This window comes from Choristoneura fumiferana, chromosome 25 (assembly GCF_025370935.1).
Source record: "Choristoneura fumiferana chromosome 25, NRCan_CFum_1, whole genome shotgun sequence".
Classification (NCBI taxonomy): domain Eukaryota; kingdom Metazoa; phylum Arthropoda; class Insecta; order Lepidoptera; family Tortricidae; genus Choristoneura; species Choristoneura fumiferana.
The window spans coordinates 3,579,164-3,599,831 of NC_133496.1; the positions used below are offsets into that span (position 1 = coordinate 3,579,164).

At 39.8% G+C, this 20,668-nt stretch overlaps 1 protein-coding gene across 1 annotated transcript; it reads right to left on the reverse strand.

Annotated features, from left to right (window-relative positions):
* Window positions 1-5,095: 5,095 nt before the first annotated feature.
* On the reverse strand, window positions 5,096-16,200 carry LOC141442171 (myrosinase 1-like). The gene is made up of 10 exons (XM_074107076.1): window positions 16,073-16,200; window positions 15,652-15,776; window positions 14,208-14,381; window positions 12,609-12,995; window positions 10,983-11,077; window positions 9,826-9,973; window positions 8,980-9,131; window positions 8,075-8,313; window positions 6,163-6,325; window positions 5,096-5,418 (listed from the first exon to the last, which is right to left on the reverse strand). Exons 1-10 carry the CDS (start codon window positions 16,099-16,101, stop codon window positions 5,368-5,370), a joined length of 1,563 nt encoding a protein of 520 aa, XP_073963177.1. The 5' UTR covers window positions 16,102-16,200; the 3' UTR covers window positions 5,096-5,367.
* Window positions 16,201-20,668: the final 4,468 nt, after the last annotated feature.

Here is a 20,668-nt window from a genome sequence, read left to right on the forward strand (position 1 = left end):
TAGAGCGTCCCTAGCCCCTCGTCATCCCAAACTCATTGTATCTGCGGAGCCCCGTGCAGTGACGCCAGTCTCATTCGGCTCGCCAGTGCATCATCCACATACGAAATGGTATTGGTAACCTTTATGAGATTTAAAAATTTAAGAGATAAGGCCACCAACTCCATGTGCCGATCCGAGGAACGCTGGCAAGCCCACATCCGCCGTACGCCGCAAACCGAGACCACCGTTACATATGGGCAAGGACGCTTGGACCCATTGCTCATCCGCAAGGGACACGTTCAATACAGTCTCCTTTGTATCTCTCAACGTGACGTCAAAAGAAGAAGTTTTACCCGAACACAACCATTGGAGTGGTTTTTAAAAAATAGGTTATTTTTGGAACTGCGAAACACATTCGTAACAGAGTCAAGATGAGATGGGTATTAATACTCTTCAAACGTTCCTGGGCGAGCAAAATAGACGCTTCCTGGTCTCTAGTGCACTAGAAATGGCCTCTTGGAAAATAGAAGAACCCAAGAGGGTAAAGGTCTCGTAAAAAGCCCTTTGAGACCAGGAAGAAAGACCTTAAAGAAGTTAAAGAAGGAGAACAGGCGGGGTTAAATCTGTCCCATATGGGGATAAGGAAAGCCAAGTCCTGCTTTACGACCTTAGGCTCCTTAGGTGCCATCATCTACGAGTAAATACCAAATATTAAGAGGTGATTTTCGAGACGACAGTGCTTCATGAATAGTAAGACTGAAGGTAAGCGGTCCAAGCTGATCTCCCTACTGCGCACCCACCTGCGAAAGAATTTGAGAATCGCCGTAGACAAGGTTAGAAGGAGAATGATAGACCTGGTGTAAAAAAGGTACAGGGTGGGAATGTATTTTTTCACTTCGCCAACAGAACATCCCTCTCGCCAGTATTGGACGCGTTCTTGAGATCCTACTTCAAGACGACACAGTCTGGATTTCCGGGTTCCGTGACGAAAGTGCGTGTTGTGGATCGTGACCTCAGTGTTCCAAAACCCAGCTGAAAATGAGCTGGTCGAATTCCGTCTAAGCCCACGGCTGACCCATTATGGAATGACCCTAGTGCTCGCACCACATCCTCCAAGTTTACCGGCAAGGCTTGAATGGACCGATCCGGCTCCGAGGGAAATTTAACGTGCGGGACGCGGGAGGATGCTTCGAACACAAGCGTCTCAAGACCCGGAGGTGCTACCGAGTCATCAGGCGAACGCCCCCCACACACCGGCCTCATATACTTTGGACTCTATAGTCTTAAGGACAGATGAAGCCTGCCCGTCACTACTAAATTCAACCAAGTCCCATGTTCAAGTTTGGTCTCAGTTGGTTGCGGCGTGTGGAGAATGTGGGCTTGCCAGTCTTCCTCGCATCAGCACATGGAGTTATTATAGTGGCCTTGTCTCTTAAAATTAAAAATTCTCATGAAACCCCATCGGGTTACCATTCCGTTTGTGCATGGTGCACTGGCGAGGTGGACGGCTCGACACCTAATAGCGTCGCTGCCTCGGGCTCCGCTGATATAACGAGTTTGGGATGACGTGGGGGCTAGAGACGCTCTGGCACTTGTGGGTGGGTGTGCCACTAGGGTGGATTTAGCCAGGCTGAAGTCGGTATCAAAAATCAAAGCGGGAGCGTGGTTATGGGCTTTGCTTGCTCCTTATTTGGAAATACTTCTGGACAACGACTCATTGTGGGTGGCAGTAGCTCTCCGCCTGGGCTGCGATGTTTGTGTGCCTCATAAATGCATCTGCGGCTCCATGGTGGAAGCAAATGGCCATCAGGGCTTAAGATGATCGGTATAACAAATAACACATAATTTCACAATATTATGCTATAAGTATTTAGTAGTATAATGTGTAGATATAATTTAGTTTTCTTTATGAAATCGTTGGAGTTGCAATTCTAACCTAACCTAGTTTTCAGGCAGTTTCGTTTCTTGATAGGGTCGCAGTTCTAACCTAACCTACTTTTTTGGCATAACACATTATTATTATAATAGTATTACGTATTCCAGATTATACCAATAATTCATTATACCCACTGAAAGTTATATCTACCAATAATATATCTAAAGTTGTTATACCTAGCCACCGTACGCACCCTGGCCATTTCACGCGTTGAGTTCTTGTCGGTGTTCAGGAAAATTTCCGCGCTACTACGCTCTCTTTGACATACTGAAGAGGGCTTTAATATCCGCCAACATCCTCTGCGTTCTGGAGCCTCCGGTCCTCTGTCGAACCGACAGCAAAAGGCCAGATGGCTTAACTTTAGTGCCATGGCAGAACGGGAAGTGTTTGCTGTCGGACGTTACGTGCGTTAGTACTTTCGCCGCCTCGCACCTCAGCTGAATAGTCCGCGGCAATCCGCGGTGGATTTTGCGGTCAAAAAACGGCAGAATTATTCGGCACTATTATTTCGTCCTCTTGCGTTTGAGGCGATTGTTTACATTCGGGAAGTGGGACGTCGAATTACGGAAAGGGGGTCTCACGCTCACGCCCGCGCGGATTCGTTCCCTGGTGCAAAGATTGTCTATCGCCATTAAACGTGGTAATGCGGCCAGTTTGATGGCTACCTTTGCGCCAGGGACAACTCGAGGGGCCTTCTGGACTAAACTTAAGCTATTTATGTAACATTAATAAAAACAAATTAAAACTTCTAACTCTAAATTTCAAATACTTAGGGCCGAACATCATCTTTATTCGATGCAAACAGAACCGTAGCGATAAAATTATAACTACAAAATTTTGAAATAGATTTACTATTGAGGTTGCCTGGGAGAGATCCCTTAAAGGGATAAGTCCGCCTTTGTACAAGTATCTCAAAGTTTGTCAATTGTGTTGTGTTTCTTTTCTTTTGTACAATTAAGAGTTTACATACATACATATATTTTCTTTTATCCTTTGGCAACATAAAAAGAACTTAAAGTTTTAAGGAATAATAATCATTATAATTTATAAATAAAGTTATAAATCTTAAGAAAATATGATGTTTCTATATACCAAACATCGAATTGCAATGATATTTTACTACGTATATATACTAAACACTTTTTAATACACGATAAAGGTCAAGAGTAATGACTAATTTCACCAAATCTATAATATTTCGTGAAGTTTTTTTGCTAATCCTGTTTGAATGTATGCTTTTGTATATGTTAAAATGGCTAAAATGCCAAACGTATGTTTTAGTTTTTAAGAACAAATAGCTAAATTCTTATAAATTAATTCTTATCAATACAACCAAACGACTAAACGACTAAAGGTGTATAAACTTCAACTCGGGAGGCATAATTACTGAAGTGACAAAGGTATTTCTTTTTTTTTGCACAAAATACTAAACGTCCAACATTTGCAAACTAGAAAATGGCAAAAGACTGAACGACAGTAAATCGAAAAATGGCAAAAAGGTAACAGTACTAAAATGAAAATAATGAAAGTGATGCTGCATTAAGTAATTTGCTTCCCAATTTAAGCGTTTTTTGAAAGACTAAAGCGCCAAAAAAAGTTAAATTTTGCTCCAATCGCTTTGAAACCTAGACAGTTCGATGCAGAAAAATTCGCTGATTCTGGTGATATGCATAACTCATTTAGCCCAAAGTGTCGCTTTAGTACTTTTGCCTGCCGAGCGACGATATAGATTTTCAAAAAAATCATTATAAATCCAATTTCCCCGATTTAAACACTGTGTCTTTTTCATAATAAATGTAAGACATGGCAATACAATTGTTATCAAATACCGTTTTGTAAGTACCTAGTACGAGAATTATTGTAATTCGGTTTAACTTACAATTTTTTTTAAATCGCTTTAGCGTTAAAATATCAGAAAATCACTAATCGTATAAGATTAATTATGATGAAAAATTAAATACTTATTCCATGCGAAATACAAATATATAATTTCTACCTATAGGTACTTACCTTGCTTACAATATTAAAAGAACATTTGGCAAGAAATCAAATAACGTAAACGGGGTTAGGTACTTTAGGAGATCTCTTGGCTAGCCCCAGAATAGATTTAAAATGGTTACAAAAACGCAAAATATTCATAGCTCGATTGTGAGCAAATGAAGACTAATAAGTAGGCCATTTGTGAAGGTTTTAAGTTATGCCATTGTGAAAACTATTACAGATGTGCAAGTTGCGGAAAATTTCCATAAAGTTCGAAAAGTTCTCGGAAATTTCTGGAAATTTTCACAAGAAAATATAGGAAATTTAAATTTAAGATACGAAAAGTTTCAATTCCCATGCAAAATTGTGAGAAGTTTCCGAAATTTTCCTAAGTATATGAAAAATTCCGCAATTTTGGAAAGTTTCCTTTGGAACATCAGTAGTAAGTATTTCACTGCCACAAATGGTCTCTAAAAATTAAAAATAAGGACATGGCGTAAAAACTATTTTTGAAATTTGCCCCTGCATTTTAAAGTAACCCCGTTTTACGTTACCTCGTCTACAACTTCAACATAGGTAAATGAAAATGTAGGTAACTGTTGTGAATTCCCATAGAAATTTCGTAAAACCTGGACTATTTCAAATGAGCGAAGCCGCGAGGAAACGTTAGGCTTTTAATAATCGTAACAGTGCGACGTTAATTACTGCTAGCGCAATCTCTTGAGGAGTAGAATAGGCGTTTTAACAGCGCCATCTATTGTGGAGTAGCAAATCGACAACGTCTGGTTAATAAGAATACCAAGAGTTTAAATAGTTTGCATATTAAAATGTAGATGGCGTTACACTCCAGAAAACATTCTTCGTATAACATGGTACCGGTCATGGACTTATAAATGAGCCACTATGGAACCAGTTCACAGTAAACGTCATAGTGACATCGCATTAATTAACAATGAAAATCGTAATGACTTTTCCTTTGAAAAGATTCCATGGTGGCACCTTGAGTGTACAGTCGAGTTCATAAATTTCTAAGCAAAAATTTGATCAAAAATATCTGAACACGCTTCTATGCCGTTAACAATAGAGTCGTGTTCAGATAATTTTGATCAATTTTTGCTCACAAGTTTATGAACTCGACTGTACAACGGACAGAACGGACAGATCTTTATCTATAGATAAGAAATGAATAAAACTAAATGAATCGTTAAAAAACATTTTTAATTCAACAAATACACGGTCACAGCCGTCACTGGGGTTTGGTACAACTGGAAATGCATAATTAAGACAATATACAAAACGCAACGTTCATAAAATTTTGTACAATTTCTGTGTAATCTATAGCGTCTATAGTATACAAAAATATTCTTGAACAGTATTTTTAAAACCACAAAATTTTAAAAATAGCAGTACTAGTTTGTGCACAGGTTTGAGCGAAGGCAAATCTAATTTGCCCTCAGCCATCAGAAATCATCTTATTTCGCGCCATCTTGTTTCAAACCGTCGCCATTTAATTGACCTGGCCCCTGTACCGCAAAAATAACAATATTGCTGCAATTGTTTACTTTCTCATAAAACCAAACATTTATGAATGATTATGACAATTATGTAGAATATCATTGGGGGTCAGGTGGGGGTCGTGTACCTAAGTTTCATTGTTGGACACATGACCCTACCAAATTTCAAGTCAATCCAACTACTGGAAGTTAGTCGAATTTAACTTGCATGATTTGACTACAGACAGACAACAGGGCAGGTGAAACTAAATAAAAGCTTGTAAAAAACGTAATAGTTCCTTCGAAAGAACAGCCAAAAGAAGTACCGCGAATAATCTATGAGTTCAACTATCATCTATTCTAAGACTCTTACGAGGCACATTGTCCATACTGCACTTTCCAGCTCATTACAGCCACCCGGCACCCGACCAGCACCGCTTCGACTTTCGGCTTCCACTCGTTGTCGGTCGACAGGTGGTCCACGCGCAGACGGCGCCTTGACAACGAGTGGACCGATTTCCGAGTAGGAGGGTTGAAGGGGGGGTGGTGAGCGCCGCATCACAAGCGTGCGGGCAGCGAGCGGTCCACTCCACTCGTCGTCCGCGCGTGGCAACCTCACGAGTGAGGTTTTCCGGTGACGCTACGGAGTTGATGTAGTGAGCGCATACCCATACAAATCCATATGAATAATACTAACCGCTCGAGCTAAGATGATGCTGGTCGGGTGCCGGATGGCTGTAATGAGCTGTGACCCTTATTATCTCACAATTCCACCTTAACATTCTTCTTGCTGATGCCTATCTTCAAGTTCTTGGGCCTCCACCCCTCTTCGACGATCCTCTTCTTGATGATCCTCTTGTAGACGAGGGCGGACTGCCGCGCCGTCCGGGGTCTCGCCGGGGAATCGAAGTCTACCTCGTAGAGGCCGAAACGCTCACTGGAAAAAGTTTTTGTTCAAAAAAGTTAATAACAAGTGTTTTTGCTCAGTGTACTGTTTGTTGACTGTGAGGTAATCCAACCTACATAAAATATGAAGATGACGACACCAAATTTCAAGTGAATCTGACCCAAAGTATGGATTTGAATGAAAGCTTTTCAAAAAGGGAATGGTTTCTATTATTACCTCGTAACCTCTTATTTCAGTTCATAGTTAGTACAGCTCATAGTTAGCACAGCTCATAATATTAGTAGAGTTAACTCATACTACATATACTCACAGTGTATATAGCTCATAGTCAGCACAGCTAGCTCATAATGTGGCTCATTAGGGTGACAAAATTAACAAAACCATGGGAAAAAATACATGTAGTTTTAAAAATTGGTACAGTTATACCTTGCGGTATCCACATGAACATACTAAAAGTCCTCAAGGGTGGAGTCTGTGCTGAGGGTGTAGGGGGGGAGGTTGAAGGTACATTTTTCAGGTTTTAGCTCATATCTCGAATATTTGTTCGAATATAATTATTATGATTACTTGAGACAAAAGTTTTATATAAAATTTCCGACAAATTTGGTCATCTTTATTTTGCTCTACGATCAATACTTTAGGAGCTAGGTACAGGGTGTGTGACATCAACATCGGAAGCCATAGCAAAAAAAAGAAATGTTTTTGACAATATATCGTGCGCCCACTACTCAGCTTGATCTTAACAGCCATACTCTCTTTTTGCAAAATCCAGCACCAAGTCCAAAGCTGATCTCTCCTCTCTCCTCCCTACTAAAGGGTTAGCAAAATATCACGCATTACGAGTATTCCACCAAATACAAGAGCCTCCAGAAATGTGGGGTTGGAAGCGAGGAGTCATTTACCACCACTGATCCTAGTCTAGTATGCTTCCGCTCCTTGGGCTCACGTACAAACGATGTAGGTACATGTAGATATCATAGAAGTAGAAGACGAAGATGTTGATGTAGAAGACGATGAATTAGATAATAAAGACAGACTGATTTGCTTTTTCTATTCTTAAATAAAAATTTAAAACTCATTTCGTTAACTATTCTTAAATCGTCTACTTTTTAAATCTGTTAAAACTAGTATAAATCGTAGAGATAAAATGAATATGACCAAATTTGTAGGAAATATTACGTAGAAACTTTTGTCCGAAGTAATCGTAATGCTATTTGTACAAATATTCGAGATATGAGCAAAAACCTAAAAAAAGGTACCTTAAACCCCCCTTTACACCGTCAGCAAATTGAGGACTTTTAGTATGTTTGTCTGGATACTGCAAGGTATAACTGTACCAATTTTTAAAACTACACGAGTTTTATCCCCTGATTGCCCATACTCGGCTTTATTTGATCCTATTACATAGTACGGCTCATAATTAGTATAGCTCATACACAATACGAATAGCTCATAGTTAGTATAGCTCACAGCTAGCATAGCTCCAAATTAGAATTAAAAATAGCACAGCACTAAATTACTGCACCCTAAAGTTAAAAGTTGCTTCAGACAAAGATAACCAGGGTGGCAGTCCCTGATTATCTTTGTCTAAAGCAACTTTTGTTACTGCACCCCTGATATCTTTGTCTAAAGCAACTTTTGTCACCCTTGTATTACTCATCATCATATCAGCCGTAGGCCGTCCACTGTTGGACATAGCCCTCGCCGTGAACCCTGGCCTTAACAAGGTCATCCGTCAATCTCTCCATACTGTGTATAGTACGTGTGATTCCAACTTACTCGGTCCCACCCATCCACTCCACATTATCCATGAGACTCCAGTAGGTATACCCCAGGACATCAGTACCATCTTCGATGGCTAGCAATAAAGCCTTCAGATACTGCTGTATGTAGTCAGAACGGCTCGAGTCTTCCAGACCAGGGTCGGAAGACCAGCCGTTCTCTGTGATGATGATTGGAGGATAGTCGTAGTGTTTGTTGATGTATAAGCATACTTTGTAGAGCCCATAGGGGGCGCTCTGAAAGAAAAATAGACTATTGAAATACACCGTGCTTTCCTTGATTTCTAGAGATGGGCCAAATGTGGTTTGAACCGAATGTGAACTTCGGGCAAACATTCGGTAAAAATAAAAAAATCGGAAGAATTTCAGGCCGAAATTCGTTTCAATAACCTGCCTCTAGTAAATTTTAAATACGAGTAAATAAATAAGAAGAGATTGTTGAATTTGATTGTTGAAAACATCCTTTAATAATTAAAAAATCCTTTCTCAATGTTTAGTTAGTGAAAATTGTGAACCAGAAGCTTTTTTTTTTTCAATTCAATTTACGAATTGTTATCAAGATGTTTATTAAAAAAGTAGGTACTAAGTTCATTCATTTGTGTTGAATAGTAAGGGCATGTTTTATTGATAAGACAGACAGGGTCTTCTATTAATTTCAGTCAAATTGTACAAGTAGCTTTTTTTTCTAGTGCCGGATGTTCGGCATTTAAACCGAATAACGGCGAATGTCGTAGTTCGGCTCAAGCTGCCGAAATTCGGTCAAACCGAATGTATAACGTATTTTGACACATACCTATTGTTTTCTGTTAACTTTGAAAGACGACTTAGTTCATTGAAACTACCTTCGTCCGTCCTACGGGATGATAATGTTGAATAATAACAGCTAGTTAGGTATAACTATACCTTTAACCATAAAGACCTGGACTGAGCCCACTTCTCGCCGGTGGTCATGTCAACGCTGACGTCATCGGCGAAAGAGGGAGAGCGGTGATTCTTGGTAGAGGGAGACAGCAGGAATGTCGTGTAGTGGTTGAGGCCAAGGAAATCGGCTGAACCTTCGAAATAAACGTAGTACGTAATATTATAAATGTGCAAGTGACTGTTTTTTAAAACTTCTGGTTTTTGATGAATTTTGCAAAGTATTTGTACAATCCTACTAATATTATAAATGCAAAAGTTTGTGAGTATGTGCGTGTGTGTGTTTTTATGTTTGTTACTCCTTCACGCTAAAACGGCTGGACGGTTTTGGATGAAATGTAGGTAGCTGGAGATCTGGAATAGAATAACACATAGGCTAATTTTTATCCCGGTATTTTCTCAGGATCGGGAATAATCGGGATAAAATCTCAAAATAACATCCCTTGGGCTTAGAGTAATGAATTTGACATGGTTGTTTTTAATGCAACGTCAATGAAAACCACAATATTATTTTCAGGAATTCCCTCGTGACTTTTGTTACTTCTTCACGCTAGAATGTCTACGCGGATTTAGATGAAATATGGAATGTAGACATCTGGTACATACATAGGTACTCTACTTTTTTACCACGGGGTAGGGATAAAATCTCGAAATAATAACGGCTTGGCTTAGTCACGAAATTTGGCATATACAACTTTGTAGCAAGTAAACGGAAATATAGACAGCAGATACCCGTTAGCACTGCATACAGCATCCCTTTCAAACTCAACTGATTAGAAAGAGATAAAACAGCGTGTCAAGGACTACTGACTGGCACAATCAAAAACTAACCTTTGATAAGTTTTATTTCGTCCTGCGAAAAGGAGGGTAGTCTGGACTTGCTATACCCCTGCTCCTGGCTTCGCTTGGCAACACGGTCCTTCAGCCTTTTAGGAAAATCTCCGGTCTTGGACCAGATAGGGTTCATGAAGATGCCAAACTGAAAAAAAAAACACATTCACTACAATAATAACTTAACGCATTCACTTCCACAGGTGTCCGACGCACATTTGCATTCAAAATGTATGAATAATTATGACAGCGGCACTAGGCGAAGTTTCGGAAACGCATATATGTGACAATCCGTAGCAAAAGGATCCTTATGGCAGCCTGCCATAAGGACCCTTTCGCTACGGATTGTCACCATATGCATCAGTGGCAGTGAATGCGTTAACCAACTTATGCAGCGTCAACAACTCATGCGTTTTAGTCATGTCTTGTCTTTTTTACAAGCTTTTATTTAGTTTCAGCTGTCCCATTGTCTGTCTGTCTGTAGTCAAATATTGCAAATTAAATTCAACCAACTCCCGGTAGTCAGATTGACTTGAAATTTGACATACTTATGTATTGCGTGGCAATACAATAACTGCTAGTGATACCCTGGTAGTCCGACCAGGATCATCTCCGCAGGACGGAACTCTTCAACGGTTAATGGCATCGACTGGGAAATTTGGCATGTACCTAAATGTAGTTTGGGCAACAATGCAAGTAACATGCCTGTATGCCCAAATGGGGTAGGTAGAGCACACGAAACAAGTAATGTAATGTATGTAAAGTCGACAAAAACTTATTTCCATTGTTGTTAATTGTGATGTTTTTTATGGCGTTTGATAAATGTATTTTCTTTTTTCCTTCTTACTACTTAAAAAAGTGGGAAAACCCCCGACACTGTCATTTTAAAGTTCAATATGTCAAAAACGGTTTAACATCGGCAAATCGGATGAAAACCGGTTTTTCATGTAAAAAAAACGCATTAAAATCAGTTCATCCGTTAGAGAGCTACGGTGCCATAGGGCCCGCGTTCGGGGAACCCTTTTCATCAGTCGAAAGTGCCCGCATGCGGGGTACAGGAGATTTCCATAACGCATATTATTCTGCCTGCGGGGAGGCACCTCACGCTGTATATCGACCGAGTTATCGACCAAGAAACTGAGCCTGTAAGTACTCACTCCAAATGCTCTGTAATTTTCCGCCGCCTCTGTATTTTCAGTACTGTTGGTAACGGGATCCCCCCAGTTTGCAGATATGGATATACCCACGGAGCCTGAAGATTAAAGTTAAACGTTAAAAAATATAGTAGTCTATGGTTGAGTGAGACAAAATATAGTTTCACTTCTCATGCTCGGAAAGTTAGTATGCAGGATTTAGGCAACATAAAATTACTTTTTATGCTGCATATTCAAAGAGATTGAAAAACACTGCCCAAGATTGATGTTAAGAGTTCAATGACGGCTAATATCTGGTAGGTGACTCCCTAATTATTTTTAGCTTTTTGTAAAGTTGATCAAGTAAATGCTTTAGACATTTTTATCATCAGAATAAAAACAATAAGGCTAATTGTCTCCTTGATATATAAGTGCCGTGAAATAGCAGTGCTTGCACTGTTGTGTTTCGGCGTGGAGAGTAAGACAGCCGGTGAAATTACTGGCACTTGAGGTATCCCATCTTAGGCCTCTAGGTTGGCAACGCATCTGCAATCCCCCTGGTTTTACAGGTGTCTATGGGCGGCGGTAATCTCTTACCATCAGGAGACCCACTTGCTCGTTTGCCATCCAGTCGAATAAAAAAAAAAGAAGTGAAAATAGCCTTTGATATTATAGGCTAGTGTTTTCCAAACTTTTTCAAGATGCGACCCCCCTCGGCTTGAAAAATATTTTTCACACCTCTCCTTCAGAAAAGTAACTTTTCCTCCCTGGCGAGAGGGAGCAAAGTGCAACTTTTCTGTTCAAAGCTTTTCCAAGTGTTTTATTGCAAATGCCATTTTTTGAAGTTGATAATTGTAAAGGCACGCCATTTTCTATGCCGGTTGTTTTTTATAATAATATTTAGAATTATTTTTTTCAATGCTCGGTGTGAAAAGTTGTATGAGCCACTCGGAAGCAAAATTATTTTCATCTTGGGCGTTAATACTTGAATCCCTCATTACGCTCAGGATTCTACTTTAGAATCCATCGCTACGGTCAGGATTCTATTGTAGAATCCTTCGCTACATTCTGGATTCAATGTACGCCCTCGCCGTAAATACACCATTTTGCTCCCTTGTGACATAAATAACTATGGCAACACCCTGCGTACTTAACTTTACGTTGATAACAAACATTAAATTAATCATACACAAGAACTATGAGAGTATTTCATAGTTACATTGACTCTTCTTAAGGTGTATCCGCGAACCCCAGATCGAAAAAGTTATAGGCCACATATGGGTACTGCAGGCTGGGATGGCGACTCCATAGAGCGGTTAGTCGTGCAGGGTAAAGAGGGAACCAGGTCGCGCGGCAGATCACCTATGCGCTGGACTGGCCAAGTGAAGGCCGTTGAGGAAACGGCGTATCTGACTAAGCCAGACAGTCTGCCAACAGAAGGGTATGGCGGGCGGGAGTTCGTACGGAGAGCTCTATCCGCCTCTACCACCGCCGTGGACGCCTCAATGTGACCACGAGCGCTCTGCCAAGAGCGACACGACAAAGAAGAGGAAGGTACAGCTGACATTGAACCTTAGGGTGATAAAGGAACGATATACTATCTGCAAAATTGTATTTATAATAAAACTAGTGTATTCAGTCAACACTTACCACCATACTTTTTCTTGTACACCTTCTCATACAACCTATACACTTTAGCATGCGCAATCAAAATATTTTTAGCACACAAATAATCGACTATCCCTTTCACACTCTCCGGTGCGGGAGTCTCAAAGTACTCGTTGACACACACAGAATTCGGTTGGTTCACTGTTATCCAATATTTAATTTTCTTTGCGTATCTTTGGAACACAATTTTGGCGTAATCCTCAAACCACTCTATAGAATGGGGGTTCGCCCACCCTCCTAAGTCCTGGAGGGATTGGGGCAAGTCGAAGTGGTAGAGAGTGACCATTGGCTGTATATTATGCTTTAGTAGTTCATCGATTAGGTTGTCGTAGTATTGTAGGCCGGCTTCGTTTTTGATGTTGGGTAGGCCTGAAAAAAGGGTTTTTAAGTAGGTAGCTTATGGAGACTTAGGGGCTGTTTCACCATCCATTGATTAGTGTTAACTGGCGGTTAGGTGTGATGCCGTCTCTATTTGTTTTGTTCGAATAGACGGAGACGGCATCTCATTTAACCGTCCGTTAACACTAACCAATGGATGGTGAGACAGCCCCTTAGTCTCACATCAGTGGTGAAGGGTTGTTGCTATGAGGATGAACTCTGGTTGGGTACGAAACGTTGTAGTGCATTGCATATTATTCGAGCTTAATCGGTAACTTTAGTTAGTAGTTCTTCGGCGAATTTCCGTATTCGCGCAAAGAAACTCCGATAGAAACACTTCATTAACCTATCCTCGATTCCTCGCACAGCACATCTCTGGTGGAAACAGCTGAGCGGAGCGAGGTGAGGTAAATTAAGCGTTCCTATTGGTTCATGAAAAACACATTCCTCGCGACTTATAATGATGATGATGATGAACCTCCCAGCCACACGATCCATTATAGTACTTTTCGGATAGGGCGGGTACGGTGACACTTGCGTTCTTTCCATTCCACGCCATGAACGTTTCAGGCCAATAATTTATAAAAAAATATACTTGAATCCCGAAGGAACAAAAAAATATATATCTCTATGGCTTAAAAGATTTCGTAATAATAAACAAAACTCACTTAAAAATATATTATTATGTTTTAAAACAAAAAAGATAAATTTTAATCTCGTCAACTTTCATCGCGTAAAACAGAACTCTATTTCAATAGAGCTTGACTTTGCTTATCGACCGAATCGATTCCACAATCTTGTCAAATCCTTTGACTCGCATCATCTGTCAATTACTACGAGAGCGAAGGTCCTTAAATGCGTCTTTGTATCGAGTGTTTCGTATTGTTTGATGTTTTGCACTGTTACTTTGTTATTCAATTTTGTTATTACGGTTTTTGTTATTTTATTACCGTTATTACTTAGTTTTGATATAGTGCCAAAGAAGACCGCATGGTTTGTGAGATCCAGATAGACAAGCAAAAACACTTGCTACGCGGGTGAAGCCGCAGGCAAAAATTAGTTAAAAATATAAACTATCACTAATAAAATCGATTACACACCATTAATCGATTCGAATTTACATTGTCCTAACCCTTTAATTGCTTAATGACATGTGTCACCGTACCCATCCTATCCGAAAAGTACTATAATTACCCCGCTCACCTGAAGGCAGTATCCTCGGCCAGGACACAGAGAACCGGTAGAAGTTCACCCCCAATTCGCGCAGCATCTCCACATCACGCTTGTAATTGTGGTACGAGTCGCTGGCTACGTCCCCTGGGACTACTGACTCCGGGTTGCTGTGGAAGTGATGGTCCCAGATGGAGGGGCCTTTGCCTGAAAAAAAGAGTACAGGGAATGTCTGAAAAAAAAAACAATGCTTTTTCATATCATTCACTACTGTTTTAACCCCCGACGCAAAAAGAGAGGTAAGTATTATAAGTTTGACCGCTATGTGTGTCTGTATGTCTGTGTGTCTGTGTGTGTCTGTCTGTGTGCCTGTCCGTAGCTCTTAAACGGGTGAACCGATTTGAATGCGGATTTTTTATTTGAAAGCAGGGTTTCTAGCGATAGTTCTTAGACATGTTTTATCAAAATCAGTTCAGCCGTTTTTGAAGTGGCAATGTCGGGGTTTTCCAACCTTTTGTTGGTTAGGTTATTACTTTTTTTAGTTCTCCCACACCCACACCAATGCTTGTTTAATATAATTTTAGTGGGTAGGTACCTACTTATATCTAAAAGGTGCAGTGGCGGACTAACAGGGGGGCGAAAGGGGCGGCCCGCTCCGGGCCTCCGGTCTTAGGGGGCCCCAAATGCCTATGCGTAATGCAAATGCGTTCCCCTGATCAAATCCTAAACTTCGGCATTAGGCCAAAATTCGATATTTTTTTTCTTCTATATTTTTTCGAGGCTTAAGTGCATCTGTGTGACTATGCCAGACTCATTGGAAGACTAGATGAACATTTGGTCTAAATGCCGACCGCAAGTGAGATCCGCTGGGATAAGTACGCGCCAGCTCTTGGGTACCCAGAAGCGTCGACCAACCGGTACGACAGGGCCTTTATAAAAAAAAAAACATTTTATTTTTAAACATTACCTATCTACTCGTATTTAAAATTTAAGTACTAGAACTAGAGGCAGGCTATTAAACTGAAGTTCGGCCAAATTTATTATTTTTACCGAATGTTTGGCCGAAGTTCGTATTTTGGTTGAAATCACATTCGGCCCATCTCTAGTTGAAATAGAAATTCTGGGACTTCTAAAAAAAACTAAGAATTCCCAAAAATTTAGCACATAGCCTTCATCAACATTAATTGCCAAATATCATGTCTGTAAGCCTAGCGGTCGAAATAATGGGATTTTATTCCGATTCCATGGTAATATAGGGACAAAAAGTAGCCTATGTAACACTCCACAGGTCCAGCTACCTATATACCAAATTTCATCCAAATCCGTTTAACCGTTTAGTAACAAACAATTATTAATTTTAAACACGCCTAATTATAAAGATGGCCACCTGTATTTCTACAATCTTAGGTCCAACCTAAGGCAAATGCCATGCCATCTGTTATTAATTCAATGCATCAATGTTAAATCAAAAGCTTACCATCTTCATTCCAAGCTCCTTCAACCTGGTAAGCCGAGGATGCTGTTCCAAAGAGGAAATTGTCTTTGAACCTTCGCTGCCGATGGTCTGTGTACCCCGAGGACCCCGACACAGCTACCAATAAGCTGGAAAGTAATTATTAACTTGTGATGAAGGATTCATTAATAGAACTATGAAGATAAATTGTTCAACTAACAATTATAAGTTAGGAACGCTCCGACAATTTCGATCTTACTGGAAAATCTATTTCAAGAGTGAGTGCGTTCACAATCTCATATAAAATTTAAAAACTTAAAACAAGTAAATAAAAGCAAGGTCATAGTGTCTTTCCCAACCACAAAATTATTTAGTCTATCAATAGACTCATATTTAAATATGATTCTATTTAATGACACAAACACAGTTTAACACAAATGGATACCTTAAAACGCATGTTATAAACGTTCCCATCTTCACTACGCTACGCTACTTTGTCACGAATAAATGATTTAAATTTTTCTATTTTAATCTTCAAGAACCAACGTCCGTCTTCATTCTATTTACAAATTACACTGAAATAATCTACACACTACTTTTCAATTGTTATCACCTTTATCACGTCTAACTAATTAAAATTATCGGCGCAACTTACGTTGTGACCAAGCATAAAACAAGATAGGATAGACGCTACCTAATTAACATTATTTTATTATTATTTATCGGCTCAAGGTTACTGCAACAAACAAATCAAATCAAAATATCAAATGCTATGTATGCCATGTCAAAAATCTGGTGTACCTACTGCCGTTTCGGCAAAATATTTTTCGACAAATTTCACTTCCCAAAAAACTTATCGCAGTAGTTTCATTTCCCAAACCAATCTTTAGCATATTAACATTTCGCATTTTATTCATTTGGTCAAATCTCTGGCCGAGTGTAACAGTGGCACAAGTCAAAATATTGAAATTTCGAGAAAAGGCACGTCAATGTTTAGACAACTGGACTTATACAAGTAATATAATATTATTTTAATTAAGGAAGTTAAATGCTTAAGTTTTGATTTATATATCCTTTGTGGTATGATGCATTAGATTAAGACATAATATTATTTTAAAATATATTATTATAGCAATTATTTACACTCAAATATGGGTACTTAGAGATGTGCCTCTGTTGCACAACTTTTTTTATGTTTTTGGATTGTGCCTTTTAAAGCTATGAAATGATGTGGTTCTATTTGCTTTGGTTAGGTGAAAATGCTTTGTAAATCACTAAAAAAAAAAAAAAAATTCACTATTCAAGGCTATCTTTTGCCGATGCCGTGGTGGCCGAGCGGTTTGACCTATGGCCTCTCAAGCAGAGGATCGTGGGTTCAAATCCCGGCTCGCACCTCTAAGTTTTTCGGAATTCATGTGCGAAATTACATTTGAAATTTACCACGAGCTTTACGGTGAAGGCAAACATTGTGAGGAAACCTGCACAAACCTGCGAAGCAATTCAATGGTGTGTGTGAAGTTCCCACTCCGCACTGGGCCCGCGTGGAAACTACAGCCCAAGCCCTCTCATTCCGAGAGGAGGCCTGTGCCCAGCAGTGGGACGTATATAGGCTGGGATGATGATGATGAAGGCGTTATCTTTTAACGACGTCTTGTAATAACCTAACCAACAAAAAGTTGGAAAATCCCCGACTTGGTCACTTCAAAATTGAGATATTAAACTTTGAAGGGACAACGGAAAACGGTTAAACCTATTTTGATGAAACATGTCTACGCACCATCGCTAAAAAACCTGATTTCAAATACGCAAATCCGCATTCAAATCGGCCCACCCATTTAAGAGCTACAGTGCCACAGACAGACACACAGATAGGCAGACACAAAGACACACATAGCGGTTAAACTTATAACACCCCTCTTTTAGCTTTGGGGGTTAAAATTAGGTTCCAAGGTGACTCTACCCTGACAACACAAAAGTATTGCCATACATTTATTGCCAGATTGTAGGGTGGCGTCTAGTAATTTACGTTATTTACGTTGGGCGCCAGATTGTAGGGTGGCGTCTAGTAATTTACGTTATTTACGTTGGGCGCCAGATTGTAGGGTGGCGTCTAGTAATTTACGTTATTTACGTTGGGCGCCAGATTGTAGGGTGGCGGTTAGTAATTTACGTTATTTACATTGGGCGCCAGATTGTAGGGTGACGTCTAGTAATTTACGTTGGGCGCCAGGTTGTAGGGTGGCGTCTAGTAATTTACGTTATTTACGTTGGGCGCCACGTATGAGCTTATGAAATGGACCACATAGGCCGTCTCACTCCGTACCCACTTGTTGGTTTTACTTGAGGATAGCAGAGGACGTCTCTCAAGCTAGACCACTAGCTGAATGATGCGCTCTCGTCCGCGCAGCGCCTTTTATTGGTTCCGAATGCAGCCTTCGTAGGCGCTCGGGTGTATCGGGCCGCCGAGCGAGATAGGTAGTTACTGTGCGAGCGGGAAAGTAATCGAGCCCGCGCGCATGTTGTACAGATGGTGTACTTTGGTTCGGCGTATTATTTTCAAATTTCACTTTGCAACCAATCTTTCGCCAAAGTTTCATTTGGCAAACAATTCGTTGGCATAACTTTACTCCGCATTTTTCTTATTACGCAACAATTTTATATTGCAAAATTTTACTTCATCACACTTTTATGTGGCAAATAATTATGTAGCAAATGATTGGCTTAGGCGAATAACAAATTGTCAAATAACATTTGCCAATTTTTATATTGCAAAGTTTTACTTTAAAATTTGTGCGAGCGAGCGAAGCGAGCTAGCAAGACGGCTCGGAGCAGAAGCGACTTGGATAGTTTAGGTTCAGAAGGCTAAGGCGGGAGCGAAGCGGAGCGTAGCTCCCGCCTTAGCCTTCGATGTTAGGTTTTTTTTATAGCAGCCAGGATAACTGCCACTAGGAAAGTAGTTGTATGCCATTCAATATGTGCTAAGTTAAGGTATGCCAATCAATACGTTTGACCAAAACATAAACGACATCTTAAAAAAATCCAGGTAATAATTTGCATAATAATAATTTATCAAATGATTAGTGGGAAGGATATCAGTGCGAAATGTTGAGTTGGGACATAACATTTTCGCCTAAATAAAAATATGGATAAATAGTTTGGGAGCTAATAATTTGCTAAATAATTTTCGCCGAATCATTAGTAAACCTGTACAGATGTCTTTTAGTTTATGGTTCTACAGTATTATATTTATCTATTTAAGTATGTCTATCTGTTGTCTAGTACCTAGTAAGTAGTAGTAGTAGTAAGTAGTATGCTTTGCTTAGTTTAGGAGTAGATGAATTGGTATAAATTGACCAAACAAATTTATTTATTTTAAAACTTTTTTAAAATTGCTAAAGCCTGTAGTTACAGCTATGTTAGTTTTGCTTGGAAATTCTTTCTGAATACTACTTTAACTACTTAATATTACACAAAATAATCTCTAAATCGACAAAATAAATTTCGCATGTACCTATGCGAAGACAATTTTTTACCTGCAAAAGACTTTACTTACTTCCTGTTGCGGTGCACCCAATGGAATAATTTTCTTGAATGCATGTTTGAATATAGTACATTGATTAGATTAGTTAATGTTTTTACAAATGACAGGTACCTGTAGAGTACTGTAAGTTTGAGTTAACTCATAAAACTTCGTCAATTTCTGCAATATTGGCACAACTCAAAAAGTGTCATTGTTGCATTAACACAGGCGGGTTTATGCGCAAGAACGAGCGGCACACTGAAGATGAGTCAGTATTGCAGGAACGAGATAGGTAGTTTTCTTGGGTGCAGTAGTGGCACGGGAGCCATCTTTGGTGGTGGTGATAGATGGGTTTGTGTGATTTGTGTGTGTTCTTACAGTAGAGGTGGAGAGTAGAGGTGGAGGAACTGCATGAACACGTATATTTTGCATAAGCTTAGCTATCGTAGTAAGATCGCGGGTGAGCAGGGAAGTTCAATTAGTTCATTAAGTAATTATTTTTGAAACAATAATTTGCCGAAAAAAATGTACTAACTGTAAAATTGCAATAAGTTGTTTTAGCAAATGTTTTTTTGCCAAATGATAATTTGAGTAAAATATTTTGGGATGTGATACTTTCGGAAAAGTTTTTTGCCCATACATAAGTAATCCCAAAAATCTACTTCCAAACGAAATACAGATTATATCTAAATATCCCTCGGGTATATGTCGGGTATTCAAGTGCGGAATTACATTTGAAATTTACCACGAGCTTTGCGGTGGAGGAAAACATCGTGAGGAAACCTGCACAAACCTGAGAAGCAATTCAATGGTGCGTGTGAAGTTCCCAATACGCACTGGGCCCGCGTGGGAACTATGGCCCAAGCCCTCTTGTTCTGAGAGGAGGCCTGTGCCCAGCAGTGGGACGTATATAGGCTGGGATGGATGATGATCCCTCGGGTATGTTTTTGTTTCAAGACTGTATAATTATTTCAGGACAAAATAAAACTGAATCAATTTGCATCAGAATGTGTTTACTGTTAAGGTTTTTTTTTAATAGTATAAATAATAATTCAACATTTATCGATTTTTCACAGTTAATAACCATAACGTTGACGTGAGAGTAGCGGGAAACCGGTGGATGCAAGTGGCGAGTTGTCGTTCATTGTGGCGTTCTAAGGGGGAGGCCTTTGTCCAGCAGTGGACGTCTTCGGGCTGATGATGATGATGATGATGATGATGATGAACTATAACGTTGAGGAATTGAAGCCGATACGGACATTATCTTACCCGTTGTTCTAGTGCTTTGCTTCCGGTAATTGCTTTTGTATGTAATATCCCAACTTCCGTAAAATCTGAGGACAATGTAGTGTTTTAGCCAAGTTGTAAAGCATGTAGACTTCTTGTCTCATGTCGATAATAAACAGCAGAGCTCGGGGTTAGCTAGATGGTGGGTAACAATGCCGTATGTTACATGTTTGTAACATCAGATGCAACACTTTCGCGATGCGAGCCTAAACCAGACAAGTGCGAATCGAGCTC

What these genes read in the sequence shown, in the direction of transcription:
- LOC141442171 (XM_074107076.1), bottom strand. Translation starts at nt 16,101, where the DNA reads ATGGGAACGTTTATAACATGCGTTTTAAG. An exon ending in AGGAGCTTGGAATGAAGATG is followed by an intron (nt 14,382 to 15,651) that starts GTAAGCTTTTGA and finishes TCTTTTTTTCAG; the next exon opens with GCAAAGGCCCCTCCATCTGG. An exon ending in TCAGCAAGAAGAATGTTAAG is followed by an intron (nt 5,419 to 6,162) that starts GTGGAATTGTGA and finishes TTTGCGGTACAG; the next exon opens with GGGCCAGGTCAATTAAATGG.